Below are 15915 nucleotides of genomic sequence, written 5' to 3'. Positions count from 1 at the left end.
AAATACAAAAGGATGGAGGGATGCAAAGAGGGCTCACCATTATCATATAATGTTTCTCAGCACCGCTTCTCCCACCGCCACATCTGTCTCTGCAGCTGCTTCCAAGCAGCAGTGCCTGGTAAAGGTGTGCATAGTACTTCAAGTCGCCCTGCAGGTAACCTGGATCGGCACTCCTGCAAATAACGCAGTGGAGGTGAACACTGCTCTCGTTGAATGAGCACGAACTTGTGCGTTCAGAGGTTTCCCAGCAGCTTGGTGACAATATACTATAGCACTGGAAATCCATCTGGCCATCCCACATTTCGATAAAGGGAAGCCCTTCCTGGGTGCGCTGAAAGCGACAAAAATCTGTGAAGACTTGCGGAAGTGTTTAGTCTCTTGCAAATAGAATTTGAGACATCGCTGGACATCCAGCGAAAGTAGAACTCTTTCCGCTGCTGTTGTCGGTTGTGGAAAGAAACATTTTAAAACTAATGGCTCATTCAAATAAAAGTCAGTTGGTACTTTTGGGATACATTTCGGATTAGTTCTGAGAATCATCCTGTCTTCTTTATATTGTAGAAAAGGGTCTTGAATTGTGAGAGGCTGCAATTCCCCCACTCTTCTGGCCGAAGTTAGAGAGATGAGAAGCACCACCTTCCACAATAGGAATTTAAGATCTGCCCTGTGTATAAGTTTGAAGGGTTGCTTCTTAATTGTGAAAGGACTATGTTCAAACACCAAAGAGGTGAAGGGGGCTTTATTGGAGAAAAAAATCTGAATAATCCCTTAATAAATTGTTTAACAATTCTTACCAACCATAAGGATGGTCCTGAAGCAGTCCTTCTGTAGCGTGATATTGCAGCTAAATGTACTTTTATAGATGCGTGAGCCAAACCTGACTTAGCAAAAAGCAAGATGTATGGAATAATCTCATGAGGTGCCGAATTCAAAGGATGAACGTTACTTCTTTGACACTGGAGACAAAATCTCTTGTTTGTACTATCCGCCCTGGCCTTGGAAAGGATATCTTTACATTCTTCTGAGATGTTTAGATGCTGAAATTCACAGTGCCCAGGAGATAGGCTGCTAAGCGCAAGTATCTCGGGTCCGGATGGAGCACTTGTCCCTGGCACATTGTCAGAAGCGATGGCATTGATTGGAGGCGGATCGGATGGACCTCCGAAAGCAGCATAAGCTCCGTGAACCGGTGTTGTCTGGGTCACCATGGGGCTATCAGGATTAGTCTGCACGGTTCTTTCTTGCTCTTCACAAGTACTCGCTGCAGCAGGGGAATTGGGGGAAAGGCGTAGGCAAAGACGCCTGACCATGCAATCAAAACTGCATTCCCCCAAGACCCCCGTTGGGGAAGCCAGCTTGCGAAGAACCAGCATTTCCTGTTCTACGCTGTTGCAAAGAGGTCTACTGTCGGTTCTCCCCATCTTTGAAAAATGTTTTCAGGACTCCTTGGTCCAACTCCCACTCCTGGCAGGATGATTTGAGCCTGCTGAGAGTATCCGCCTTAATGTTTTGATCCCCTGGGAGATGTTCTGCTGTTATGGATATCCGGTGCCGTAGCACCCATTCCTATATTTCATGGGCTTTTTTGAGAGAGGGAGAGTGATCTTGTTTAAGTAGTGCATTACAGTTGTGTTGTTCGTTCTTATCAACACCGATGATCCTCTTATCCTTGGCAGGAAAGCTAGCAGTGCGAAGTGGACCACTCTGAGTTCTAGTAAGTTTATGTGTAGTTGTTGCTTGTGCAACTTCTAGCGACCGCTGACTTGAAGGTCTTGAAGGAACGCTCCCCATCTCTCTAGGGACGCATCTGCTGTCACTATCAATGGGGCTGGAATTGTGAGGAATGAAAGACCCTGCGAGACATTTCATTTTCAGGTCCACCATGTTGCTGCTTGAACCATGACTGGCGTGACTTGGATAACAATCCTCGAAGGATCCCTCCACTTGACGCCAATGCAGTTCTAGTTGCTTTTGCAACAGATGCATTCTTAACCTGCAGTGAGGTACAAGGGGAATGCAAGATGACATTGTTCCCAGTAATGACTTGTACTTGCGTACTGAAAGACACTTTCTTTTTGTAAAATCTTGGAAGAGAGAAATCATTTTTAGCTGCCTTTCTTTGGAGGGGAAGGCCTGGTTTCGCCCTGTATCCAGTATTGCCCCCAAAAAAAGTGATGTTTTTCGTTGGTTGAAGGGATGACTTTTCTTCATGTGGAGTCAGACCTAGCCTGGCAAACAACTCCACGCAAGCCTCTGTTAATGCTCGGGCTAACGCTGCGGATTGTGCCTTGACTAGCCAGTCGTCGAGGTAGGGAAATACTTGGTGTTCCTGTCTTCTTAGAATCGCAGCCACAGGAGTCAGGCATTTTGTAAAAATTATTGGGGCTGATTTCAGGCCGAAGGGCAGTACCTTGAATTGGTAATGTTCTCCGGCTACCATGAACTGAAGGTACTGCCTGCCTGTGTGAAGGATGGATGGGGATATGAAAGTATGCATCCTGTCGGTCTAGTGTGGTCATATGGTCTCCTGGGTTCAACAGTAGAAGGATGTCTTGCAGAGAAACCATCCTGAAAGATTGCTTTTTGAGATCGGTGTTTAGGAATCTGAGGTCCAGAATTGGCCACCATTGAAGGATGTTTTTCTTGACAAGAAAAAAGCGGGAGTAAAACCCCCTTCCACTCTGGGAGTTCGGTACCGGTTCTATTGCTCCCTTTCAGAGCATTGCCCGAATCGCCTCTCGCATTTGATGTAAATGCTTGACCTTCTGATGTATTGGCGGTGTATGAGGAGGTTTCTGTAGAAATTCTAGAGTGTGGCCGAAATGAATAATGTTGAGGACCCATTGGCCAATGGTTATCTGTTGCCAATTTTAAAAATAATGAGCAATCTTTCCAACCAGGGGAACATGTGATCTCAGAGGGATCGTGTAGCCCAAATTAGAAGGTTGTCATTGTCGTGGGTGTTGTCTTTCCCCTGATGACCTCCTTTCACTCTCGGAGTCGATTTTGTGTAGCCTCCTGACTGGCGCAGTGTATACTGCTGACGGTAGGGCTGAGATAAGGTGGAGTAAGAGGAATATCAACCCTGTTGGTATCTTCCCTTGCAAGATGATTGACCTCTACCTCTAGAGCCTCGAAAAGGAACTTTCCTGTATTGTAGAGTTTCCAATGACTTAGCCGTATCCGTATCTTTTTTGATACTCTGTAGTGCATCATCTATATGCTTGCCAAATAGACCGTTGAAAGGAAGGTCCAAGATTTTATTCTGGACTTTCGGTCTAAATGCCTTTGCCCTCAACCATCCTTGCCTGCGTAGTACTGCAGCTCCTCCCAGAGATCTGAATGTCGTGGTCGCTATGTCAATAGCGCAATCTATGACTTCGGCATTTGCCTATCGTATCTTCTTAGAATGGCCAGGGCATTCGCAGCTTTCACTAACAGAGCCGACATAGAGGAAAATCTCTTCCCGCATTGTCCAGCCTTCTACCCTCCCTGTCCGGAGGCGCCGTATTAGGAACTGACAGATTTCTTGATTTTTGCTGAGCTGCTTGGGTAATAAATGAGTCCGGCTTAGGATGACCTAAAAGACAAGCTGGAGCATCTGAACTTGCCTTATATTTTTTGTCCAACTTAGCGAGCACTGGAGTCACTTTAGCTGGTGCTTCCATGACCTTCAGGCCTTCCTCCCAAAGATGACTTACACTCGGTAAGGATCGAACTGTCCTACGATAGGGTTCCTTGAAGTCATACAAGAAACATTCCGCCTTATTCTCTGACATGGTAAATGTGAACCTTTTAGTGGCTCTCTTCATTAAATTATGAAACCCACCTATGTCCTCCGGTGGAGAATCAACAGGCTTCAGAGACAGAGAAGAAGGTGACGGAATGAGATAATCGCCCCACTCTCTGCTAGGGTCCGTGATTATTATTATTATTATTATTATGTTTCTTATATAGCGCCGGAATCGACCCCCGAAGGGGTATCTCCGCACTTGCCTTGGGAACCCGGCCTGGCTTTTCCCTGTGAGATAGCCCCTACAGGGCATCCCCAAGGTGAAAGCCAGGCATCCCGCCGCGGGGGGGGGCGTTGTGGAGATTAAGCAAGCTTAATGCCCAGAGTTGCAGAGTGTGAACCCATGATTAGGTCAGGCACCGAAGCGAGAATTATCGAGTCCATGGACATTTGAGCTGAAGACCCTGCCGCACCGGGAATTGAACCCTGGTCCCGGGTCAGACCTCTGCTTCAGGGTCTGCCTGCTCTAACCAGTGAGCCACACTTCTCCACATCTGTGGTTATGGGGGTCTTGACCAGATCTCGGTGGTGGAGATCTTGGGAGGGGTTCCGGTAAGATGTCCCGCATACGCACTGGTGTACTTGGTACAGAGCGTGGTTGAGGCACCACCTCGGGAATTTCCCTTGGGGCTTGAGGTACAGGATATCTCCTCCTTTAATCCATTAACATGAATTGTAGATCTTTTAACAAGGAAGATGGTACACTGGTCATCTATTCCTGCCGTTCCTGGCGGCATTGTTGCTGAGGACGCTCTTGATCTTCATAATCATCTGAATCCTCCTCTTGGTACTTCACCTGCATCTGAGACGGGCTACTAGCATAACCAAAAGGTCCCCTTGCGAATCCTCTTCCTCAAGAAGGTGAGATGGTACCAGAGACGACTCCTTACTTGGAGAGGTAAGTTCTGGCGTAATTGTCCTTTTCTAGGTCAAAAACCTATTTCTGGTTTTTTTCCCTCATCGACGAGCCAGTCGACGAGATCGCCGTCGTAGCAGTCAACGATATCATCGTCGTCGATGCTACTATTGACGTTGCCGTTACTGTTGTCGTTGTTGCCGTCGACGATCCCGTTGTCTCTGCCGTCGTCGACGATCCCGTTGACGATGTGGTTGTAGTCGTAGCCGCAGACGCTCTCGTCGCCGACGCCATTGTCTCCAATCTCGGTGTCGACACTGTCGTCGACGGTGGTCCTGTCGACGGCGATAAAGCTCTTGAAACAGCTTTTACCTCAGGTTTCTTCGACAACTGTGTTATTTTCCTCGTCGACGCTCCCGTCAACGACGTAGATTTCTCCACTTTCACCTCAGAAGGTGTGGAGGATGGTTTCTTGACAGAAATCTTGACCTTGGGGGGAGATTTTGAGAGCTCTGAACTAGCTTTCTTGGTATGTTTAACACCCTAAGCATGACCCTTCTTCTCCTTCTCTTTGCCTGAAGGAGATTTTAAGGGACTGCGCCCTGAAGACCCTGGAGTGGTCTTTTTTGGGCCTTTTCAGGTCTTTCCCCTGAGGTATGAGCCTGAGGAATTCTGCTCCTTTTCTGAGATCTTCTGGAAGAAGAGGACTCCTCCTCACTGTCACTGGTCGAGCAGTAGTAGCACCCCCCCTCCTCTTTCAGCGCCTTGAGACCCTCACGGGTGAGTAGCGCGGTCTATAAATGGTTTGATTGATTGATTGATTGGATAAGATCTCCTTCCTAGCTTTCACCTTTTGAAGCCAGAGTAGAAGCCTTCCTTCACGGTCCCTCAAAGTTTTATTAGAAAAGGTACGAAATACCTTTCAATCCTTTGCCTGATGGTCTGGATAAAGGCAGTAGATGCAGTCCTTATGAGGGTCGTCTGTATAGAGCCTTTTGTTAGAGCAGGTGGCACAAGCTCTAAATAATAATTTTTTCTCCTTGTCAGCCATGGTAGCAGAAGGAGAAATAGTCTGAAGTATTCCAAATAAATAAATCCGGAGAAGGAAAAAACACTCAGGCTCAATATCAATTGAATATACTGAAGAGTTTGAGCAGAGCTCAAAAGAGACTCCCTAACACAACGTGCGGTAGAAAATCTGAGGAGCAGAAGGTTCTCTCAGGAGGGTTCTAGAAGGTGAGGAGCTCTGATTGGTTCAGGGAAAAGTTTGGTCACTTTTACATAACAAGGGTTATGGGTTGCAAAAGGGAAATGGGCCTAGGCCTCTTTTCATTTTGCTATACTACTAAGCATTGCTCTTTTATGTACCGGTGACTCCCGTCTCTACGACGGGGAATGATTCAGGCATGTGAATCTATGAAAGCTCCAATACTGGAGTAACTAGCTTAGATTGATGCTTCTTGATATACATATCAAAGAGAGTAGGTAGTCACAGGTAATTCTAAAAAGAAAAAGACACGGACTCCTACGCACTTGTGTGTGTTTTCTTAAAAAAAGTATAGGGGGCATATTTATGGACCCCTCTGCATCGCACTTGCTCCATGCAGTGTGGTGCAGGAGAGACGCAATATGAAAATGAAGTTTATGATGCTATGCAAAGTTACCTTGCGTGGCCCTGGGTGGCTTCATAAATCTTACGTAATGTAATGCAGAACAAATTGCTGTGCCGCATTACTGCATGCGAGGGAGGCGTTACCATGGGCATTGCGAGGGTGTTCCCACACAACGTCCATGGATTTTAAAGCATTCACACCTTTTACTAGAAGTTGTAAACCTGGGAATGCGCTGAAAATCCATGCATATCCAGCTTAGGCATAACAAGGAGAAATATGTTTATATACATTTTCATTACACATAGAAAGAGGAAAAAGCCTCAGGGGATTGTTTTTGTTGAAAAAGATACGCCTTTCTTCCAAAAACAATCATCCTTAAAAAACAGACACTCTTGCACCACAGTGCAAGGGTTGCTGTGTTGGGGCCAGGCACCCAAAAGGGCGCAAGTGCTGGAGAAAAGGTGGGAATGTGCTTGATTAACTTGAATACTATGCCTTCCTGCCCTTTCCCCGTCAATCAGTGCTGTACAGCAATGTGACCTTCTGCACTGCACTGCGTGTCTTGAACATAAATATTTCCCTACATCCATAGGTTTACACGCAGAAGAAAGCAGCGTTGCTTTTCCATACATAGAATTCCATGAATGCAAGATCAGCAGCCATATGGAAGTTAAAAGCTTCAGAAGGGCCTTCTGACTTTTACACATCCAAGAGGAAGGTGGGGGAACATCCTTTACAACGCAACTTTTACCACGCAGTGCCTTTACGGCGCAACTTTTACAACGCAAACCATTACAACGTATTGCACTGGGGGGCGCTCTAGGATAGGGAATAGGTTTAATGTACTATCCAACACCTTCCCTACTATCCACGGGGACTGGAGTTGGAATAGTAAATTAAACTATTCACTATCCAGCACCCCAAAGCACTATGCGTTGTAAAGGCATGCGTAGTAAAAACCGCGTTGTAAAGGCATGCGTGGTAAAAGCTTTCATTGTAACGTCACACATCCGGAAGGTGGCCACACTCAGCTCCACCCACATCTGCGCGGACCATACAGGTCCACTAGGATCCATGTCCACAAAGTGTCCCGGGGGTTGCTGTACAGCTTCGGCTTCTGTTCACAGTGAGGTCCACTGACAGTCTTTGTCAGTACAGTGAATCTTTGCAAGTTCAAGCAGCGAGCCAATTAGGTGGGGTTCAGAGTTCAACTACTCTGAGAGGAGTCTGGAAAGGGCATCATCTCACACTGCATTGTATAGGTCGCTGTTTAGGCACAGATGTGAGGTGGGGGCTGCTACACTTTACATGGAGCTGCTCTAGTGGGAAACCTTCTGATTTCTCTTTAGTCTCTGAAATATAGAGCAGCAGAGGAAGAAGAAGAAGTGGAATTTGGGGATGGAGTCCTCTGTGTACGAATGTCAGATTCAATCTTAAAATGAACATTCTTAAAATATAAATATTTGTAAACGACTTTGGGTCACCCTACCTATAGCTGCCCAAGTGGCGTTTGTGAAATATTTACTGGGATCACACATTCCAATGATCAGTCATCATTATGACAAGTTATGCACATAATGTTCACACACTTTAAAAAAAGTCTGAAGCTTTAGCCCCTTGACTTACTTTAGACAGTGAGACCAATAGATTGCTACTCTGCACAGAAATGTGCCCCCAAAACGAAGAGACAGCACCCCCATAAGCCAGATCATGCACAGAGAAGGCAAAGATACAGGATGCTGCGACTAATGGAGAGATGATTGACTCTGTCAGAGTATTGCAAAGGGTGGCCCTAAGGAACCTCATAGCGTGCCATATAAAAAAATAGGCAGGGGATATTTTTGGGAAAAGATAAAAAGTATGAGAAATTGCACAACTGTTGTGGTGGGTCTGACTTCATCCTTCTCCTGATACTGTTGTCTCAAGTGTATCTAGTATTCTGTGTTGCTGAGGCTGCTCTCAATGAGGTCACTGTTTTCAGGTTTCCAGTATTCTCAGAACTGTCTCTCTTTTACTCCTTGTCTCTCCCAGCTGCTGGTCTTTCATGGGAAGGGCTGGCGGACCCCAGCCATTATCATTGATAGGTGGTTGCTTATCGAGAGGTAGCATCCAGCATGAGCTCAACCATGCCTTGGGCTTTCACCATGAGCAGAGCCGCAGTGACCGCGATGAGTATGTGAGGATCATGACAGAGAATATTTCAGATGGTAAAGTAATCCTCCACTTTGACCAATCACTGCTACTGACCAGAGAGAACTGTTTTCTGTTGTTGATTGAATCATGTTGTTAACAATGATTTGCAGTTAGAGAGTGATGCAAGGATCACAAACAGCCAACAACGTAAAAGGGGAAGGTGAGGCTGAGGTACTTGCTCTTATCAGGAGCCTCCATGCTCTATCCGCCTCCCAAATACATAGTACAATTCTCCTACATTAAGAAATATGACATTATTGGCCTAATTCACGTAGAGTTCAATGACTGTAAAGAAGACTGCTTAGTGCATGGCATAGCAGAGTGGGGAGGTGCAGGTTGCACTCTATTATCTCAGAACCCACCCAATAATCAGTGTCTTTTGCACCCATTGTGGGTCTTGTGCATTTACTGATGCAGGGCCACTCCTGTGCATCTGTGTGAGCACAAAGGCATAAGAGGCAACAGTGTGAACTCTGTGCATTGATAATATTTGAATAGAATATCAGGCACCAACCTGACTACTGGGCTTTTAGATTTACTAACAGTGAGTTAGAAGTACATCAATGTATGCTAATCAGCAGTATTTGACACCTACATGAGTATCATCCAAAGCTATGAATGGGTCTCCCACAAACCAGCGTGATCTCTGAGCATTTCTGTTTGCTGCATGGTGTGTCCGATGCTAGTGTGACTTCTGTGCATCTCTGTTTGCTGAATGACATGTTGACCACAGTGTGACAGATGCAGCAGCAAAGACCACTTTTCTGTGAAAAAAAGAAAAGCCAGATCAACAACACAAAAAAGACATGAATGATTCCCGCTATCCCATACTGCTCTGTTCCCAAGGGCAAAGCTCTCAATCTCTTCTTGATCATCAGTCTAACTGACAACCTCAGCGCACTCAAGACTACTTCTATGAAGACAAAATCCCTCAGGGAGATGTCCTCATTCCTCTTATCAACATAGTTAATGCCTCCCATAGCTAATAACCTTTCCCGGACAAATTCATACTAGGAAGCATCCTCGCACTGCTAAACAAGCCCACCCTAGACCCACATAACCTTACCATATACATCCTATGGCTCACTTCCCTTTTATTGGAAAGACCATCCAAAAAGGTGTCACCCTACAAATTCAAGATAATATCACCAATAACAGACTCTTACGGCGTTTCTGATCCAGATTCAGATCTTTTTTCAGCACAGAAACTGCTACAATGCAAAGTTGATACAAATATTCACACCTCTCAAGACACACATGGTCTTTTCTGATACAATCTTGCAATGGTTCATCCCCTACCTCCCCAACCTCAATGAACCATCTGATTGACACAACCTCTCCTTTATAATCTCATCACAGGATAACATTCAAAGACTCAGGTCCTATTTCAAGCTCATTGAGAAAATAGGATGTTCATCACCTACTCAGAAGTCCCCTCAACTACGACAGCAACCAAAGGCTGAAGTCTGGTTCAATCCTGGCTAACAGAGATGAAACTTGACAGATCCTCCCCATCTGACAGCTGATGTGAAAACTCTAGAACTCACCCTTGGCAGTGACCTCTCTTTTAATGAATGCATTACCAAGAAAACCGGGAAAGTGTGGAATTAGCATTCACTCCTGATAAAAGGGAACTCTACTTACCTTTAATGAAAATCGAGTCAACACTATAAGTGCTACTTGTATGTTGTATCCCACTTTGATAGAGGTAATGCCCTACTCAGAGGTTACTCCAACTCCACACTGGCTCACCTGAAAGGCATCCCATATGCTGCAGCTCACCTGATGAAAGTCCTGAGGAAGTTTGATCAAATCACCAGTCAATAAGGAACTGTGTTCACTCTTCCTACAGACCGACATTATGTTTATAACCAAGGAATGCGAACACGTGTTTCACAGCTAACATGGATTGCATTATGAGGCATCTGCAGGGCTTCAAATTCCGACCATATTCATTAGCGATTTCCCTGGATTATTCTTGATAAGAAATGTAAATAGAAAATGAAAAAGGCATTTGTATAGCGTGGAGTGTCTCGGCACTGGTCATGTAAAGGAAACATGCCATCTGCTTAAAAAGTGATTGTGTTATTCATTTTGAAGAAACAGACACATTTCTTCTGGGAGTTTATGCTAGGTCTTTGGGCCAATAAAGGAGAATGATCTTGCATCTGTTTTGCCCGGCAAATGTTAGGAATCCTGGATAAAAAGCTGGGTGAGGAATGCAGTTCTCTGAGGGGGCATACACACATGTCCTCCTCCTCAGATAAGTTCCCCCTTTCCCATGGAGAGCTTTCTGTGCCAGGACCAGAGTCATGAAAAGAATCCTCTTCTTGACCGGCAACCAGTGTAGTGCCTTCAACTGAGGAGTCATGCACGTTCTTGGAGCCAAATTAGGAATCAATCTAGCTGCTATATCTTGTACCGTTTGAAAACGACTGAGCAAACAATCTGGAAGGCCTTAGTAGAGAGTTTTTCCATAATCAAGCCTCAAGGTTATCAGAGCTTGATTCACTGTTTTCCTAGTATCAAATGACAAAAAAGGAAGCATTTCTTTAAGGGGCGTGGGATCCCAAAACAAGAGTCCACCAATGACTAGATGTGTGGTTGGAAAGAAAGGGCACTATCCATGTTGATTTCCGAATTGTTTACTACCTCTTGTTGTTTGCCCGGGGGAGAAGTATCATATGGCGAGCACGTTCTCCATATTTTGGGGGAGGAGTCCCAGAAGAACAGGATCTCAGTTTTATTGGGGTTACATTTCAGTTGCTGAACTGATAACCAGTTGAGCACATTGGAAGGACAGTATTTAATGGACTTTCCATCAAATTCCATCCCCTTTCCACAGGTAAAAAGTAGCTGAGGTTCGTCTGCATATGATATTACTTTCACCCCTAGAGTTTCTGCCAGAATAGCTCGGTGAGTTAGATATGCGTAAAATAATGTGGGATTCAGTGCCGATCCCTGAGGCACTCCTACATATAGTTCTCGAATAAGGGCAGCATATGGAGGGATCCATATTTCTTCATACCAGTTGTTTAGGAATGAGGTAAGCCACTTCAAGACTAGACCATCGATTCATATATCTTGAAGGTGGGCCAGTAGTCTTCCATGTGGTACGGTATCGAAAGGTATGCATAAATCCAGCTGTATCAGGGCGGCCTTGCCCTCCTTGTCTAGCGGTCATTAATATGTTCAGTTATTTCTAGTAAGACTGTTTCTGTGCTACAGTTAGCTCTAAAATCCAACTGACTTGGATGGAGGAGATTATAATACTGTAGGTAACTCGAAATGTGCGAGTTAACGTGCTACTCTAAGATTTTAGAGAACGCGGGAACAAGTGAGATAGGCCTATAATTGGTATGAAGTTTAGGGACAGCCGTGGCCTTTTCTCAGTAGGAGAATCATTTTTGCATGTTTCCATCTTGCAGGCATTGTGCCGATCGCTAATGCCTTGTTTAAAACTTTGTTAATTACTGGGTTAATGATCAGAGCTACTTCAGGCAGAAGGGTGGGATGGCACGGATCCACAGGAGACCCTGACTTGAGTTTCTTAATGGTTCTCAAAGATTCCTCTATCAAAATGGGAGAGTGAGTGGTTAATGTGGGCGTCATCTAGGTTTTCCTGATTTTTGTGAATCTGCTACTATGATGCTGCTATCTGCTAGCTGATAGGTGTTTAGCCAATCAGCTTGGATTGCACTTATTTTCTCATGGAAATACACCATTCACCGGAAGCGTGTAGATGATTGATTATTGTTTATCGCCTCTAGATTAAGATTGATTTCTTTGGATTTATTTCCTGACTGTACAGTTTTCCTTTCAAAAAATATATTTTTCTCTATTTGTACCTGGAGATAGTATTCCTTTAATGCTTGTCTATAGGTGTCCTTATCCGACACTTTATAAGTTTTTTCACCACGTACGTTCGAGGCATTTACAGTGTTTTTTGCAAGACCTCAGACTCTCACTAAATCAGGGGACTGATTGTTTGGCGTGGTGGTGATGGGTACTAAGTCATTAATATGGTTGCAAATTCAGTCCTCAGTGCCCTGTTGATCTAATTTAGGATGTCCAGACAAAGCAGGGGGGTCGCTTCTAGAGCATTGTGTAAATCTACCGATGAAATTTTGTGAAAGGTTGCATTCATAGTTTTTGTTGCATTTGAGCAAAGCTGGTTATACTTGAGTTTCTGCCAACTGAACTTGATGAAGTAGTGATCCGTCCAGCCCATTGGAAGCTGGTCAGTTGTTACAGTTATCATATTAAAAAAAATTGATCTAGCGTATGGCCAGCCATATGTGTGGGTTTAAAAACCTGTTCATACATCCAAGCGAGGACATCGTATATTTAATGAAAGATGCCTCAGGTCCTGCCGGTTTATCCATGTGAATATTAAAGTCTCCCAATACCATGAAATTCAATTCAATACCGCTCTATGTGCAAATGGTCAGCAGAAGTGCCCAGCATTCTATTTCTTCACAGTTTTGAAAAACAAGTTAAACAAGCATGAAACGAACAAAGATTTTAGCAGAGAAAAGGCAGGGAGACTTTATTGAGTCCGCAGAGCACCTCTCCCTAAGTACCACAGTTGAGGGACTAGAGAGAGCACTGCTCAAAATGGGGCCTCTTGGTATTCTGAAAAAGAAAAAATGTCAGCTACCAAACAAAAGATTCCCCCATTCTATATGCAAATGATTCGCAGAATTGCCCAGCATTCTTGTTTTTCACAATTTTAAAACAAGTTAAAACACGATGTGCATATCAATAATAGAAGAGCCATGATACAGGTGCAATGGCTATGATAATTGAAGGATAGTTTTTCCATCAAGAGTTTTCTGAAATGGATATATACACAGTGACAAATAAATTAGAATATGCCGGAGCTCCTAACTGCATCTTTCTGTATTCAAGCCTTTAAAGGAGTCTCCGCAATAATCTCTCACGATACTACAGGCTACTTGTAACCAGCACAATGATTTGTGCATAAGCAGCTGGAAAGGAAGGTGGTGGTGGATCTTTATGATATGGAAGGGCTGAACCCCAGCCATTGTGGTTTTGGAAGTGGCAAAATACTCCAGTTACACAGTGGTGAAGTGGGAAGGTGCAAATGTGTCTGGAAGCCAGGATGAAAGGGGAGGAGAGCGTTAAGGGTGCCGATGAGCCAGGAATTGAAATTTAACACCTTCCGAGCGTCGAACGTTCAGCGCCCAGTGCTGAACGTTCGGATAACGAATGCTGGCCCGTCGGCCAACGGTCATGCGCAGCACTGGGGAGGTAGTGCTCGTGACGACCGTTGGCCGACGGCAGCATTTAAAGGGTTAAAAATAATAATAATAAGGAAATTATTTAGCGCACAGATACCCCAACAGAGTTTCCCTGCGCAATAGCAGACAGAGAGCGAGGCGAATGAAAGTGCAGCGACTAATCATGTCGGCTAAATAGCCAGGTTTTGAGAGACTTGCGGAACTCAAGTTCTGACAGAATCAAGCTTAAATGAAGGGGTAATTTGAAGAGACCATCCATGGTCTGTTAGTTGTGCTACAGTTTGTGAAGACACTCTGTGACATTAACAACTGGTTATAAAGATGTGTACATCACCAGCATATCAGTGGTATGAGAAGATTATTTAAAATGGAGGGAATAAAGATGTCCAGAGACTGAACCTTGGGGTATGCAGATAGACTGACTGATCACTGCTATCATCACCAGGAGAATGAGAACAACCATAGATAGGAAGATCACATTTCAGTGTAATTACCCATGGTGTCTAGGTGGGATAGGTACACAAGCAAGATTGCTGGCTGACCATGTAAAACACTGCAGAGAAGACTAAGAGAATGATGGTGGGGGGAAAGTGTTTGTGATGGTGAGAAGTAAGGAAGTTAGAAACATGTGTAAGGGCTGTTTCGATGGGAAAGTTGATGAAAGCAGGTGAATAAGTAACACGCAGTGTTAAAAACAAGAGTTAATGGCTGAGACAAGGTAGTCACTCAGGGTTTTATCGAATAAAAGGGGATGTTGTTGGCATCAAGTGTTGGCGATTTTAGAGGAGATAGAATAACCAAATATTTAAATTATTCTGCTTAGGGCCCATAGAGGAGGGGATGGTTACAGAGTATGGAAAGACTGATAAAAACACTAAACGCCTTGGGGCTGGAGTTTGCAGACTGGTTCTGTAGCAGATGTTGGGGTAAAAGAGTCAAGTTAGATCACATGAGCGGGGAGGAGGGGTACATAAGCAAAGTGCTGAAGTGATAAGGAAACCGTCTGGTTCTCATAGTCGAAATTTTGCAAGAAAGTTAGGGTTCTGTTTCCCTAGCAGTGAAACAGAACTGATGTGTATTACACACTAAGGATACATGGTTGTTGCCCTCTTTGAATGTGATACAGTGGTTTTGCATTCAGGAGTACTGTGTTTGTCAGCCCTGTCTCTTTTTATCTCTTCCTCACTGCAGGAAATCTGGCCAACTTTAATAAAGAGAACACGAATAACCTGGGTCTGGAATATGACTACTCCTCTATCATGCACTACGGAAGGTGAGTCTGAGGTATCACTGCTGATAGCCGCAAGGGAGCCTGAGATGTTGCTTCTAGCAGTTGAAGGAATGGTCTGCTGGTTGTTCCCTCCTGCTTTTTAACCTTAGAAATGTAGTGGATGTTCACTGTCTCACAATTTGGGCTGCCAGATAGTGGTTCAAGACACCATGTGAGCTTTACCAAGGGGTCCTACATGCTCACTTACAAAATAAAATCACACATTGAAAACAGAGTGATCTGATTGGTTAAGATTTTTTTTCCTGGTGCTCTTTTCGGCCGCTCTGGACAGGTACAAGTGCCACAGAACACAGCAATGTGGCAGAAAGGGAAGATGAAGAATAACTTTGCAGCCACCTTTACGGGAAACAGGGATTCAGTGCTGTTGTCCTGAACTGCGTAAAAAAAGAAGGTAGGGCATGGAAGAGATGGAACAGGATAGAGACACCCATACCTGGATCTTCTAAGGGGACTCAGAGGAAACTCCTCACACCCACCCCATGTGCCATTTTGTTTTGTGCCTTGTGTCTCCTTCTACTCTTGTGGGACTTGATGTAATCCTCACACCCACCCCCAGGTGCCATTTTGTTGGCGTGCCTTGTGTCCCCTGCTACTCTAGTGGGACTTGATCTAATTTGAGAAGTCAGTAGTGATTTCATCAATTATTTCATTTAACATGTCATGATTGACGTAACAGTTGAAGTCATTAGCAGTGTATCGTGAGTGCCAGTTATAGTTGGCTCAGTAAACTATGAGTGGTGAATTTCAGTGATTTTTTTCTAATTACACGTTAGTTTTTTTTTGGTATAGTTTTTATTGGCATTTCGTACAAAAATCTCTATAAAAGAGAGAGGGACCCAATGACCCAAAGGGGCAGGGTACCAAATGATAATTGTCAAACAATGAGATACCCCTTTAGAAATTTC

At 44.4% G+C, this 15915-nt stretch overlaps 1 protein-coding gene across 1 annotated transcript in view; it reads left to right on the top strand.

Moving 5' to 3' along the window:
- The window catches only part of LOC147729348 (astacin-like metalloendopeptidase), a 123038-nt gene that overhangs the window by 65676 nt on the left and 41447 nt on the right, over window positions 1-15915 (top strand). Inside the window, exons 6-7 of the mRNA XM_086959835.1 lie at window positions 8294-8469; window positions 14911-14992. Coding sequence (XP_086815961.1) covers window positions 8294-8469; window positions 14911-14992 — 258 coding nt within the window. The remainder of the gene's footprint in view (window positions 1-8293; window positions 8470-14910; window positions 14993-15915) is intronic.

This window comes from Lissotriton vulgaris, chromosome 2_2 (genome assembly GCF_964263255.1).
Source record: "Lissotriton vulgaris chromosome 2_2, aLisVul1.2, whole genome shotgun sequence".
NCBI classification, from domain to species: domain Eukaryota; kingdom Metazoa; phylum Chordata; class Amphibia; order Caudata; family Salamandridae; genus Lissotriton; species Lissotriton vulgaris.
This window is presented reverse-complemented; position numbering and strand designations above follow the sequence as displayed.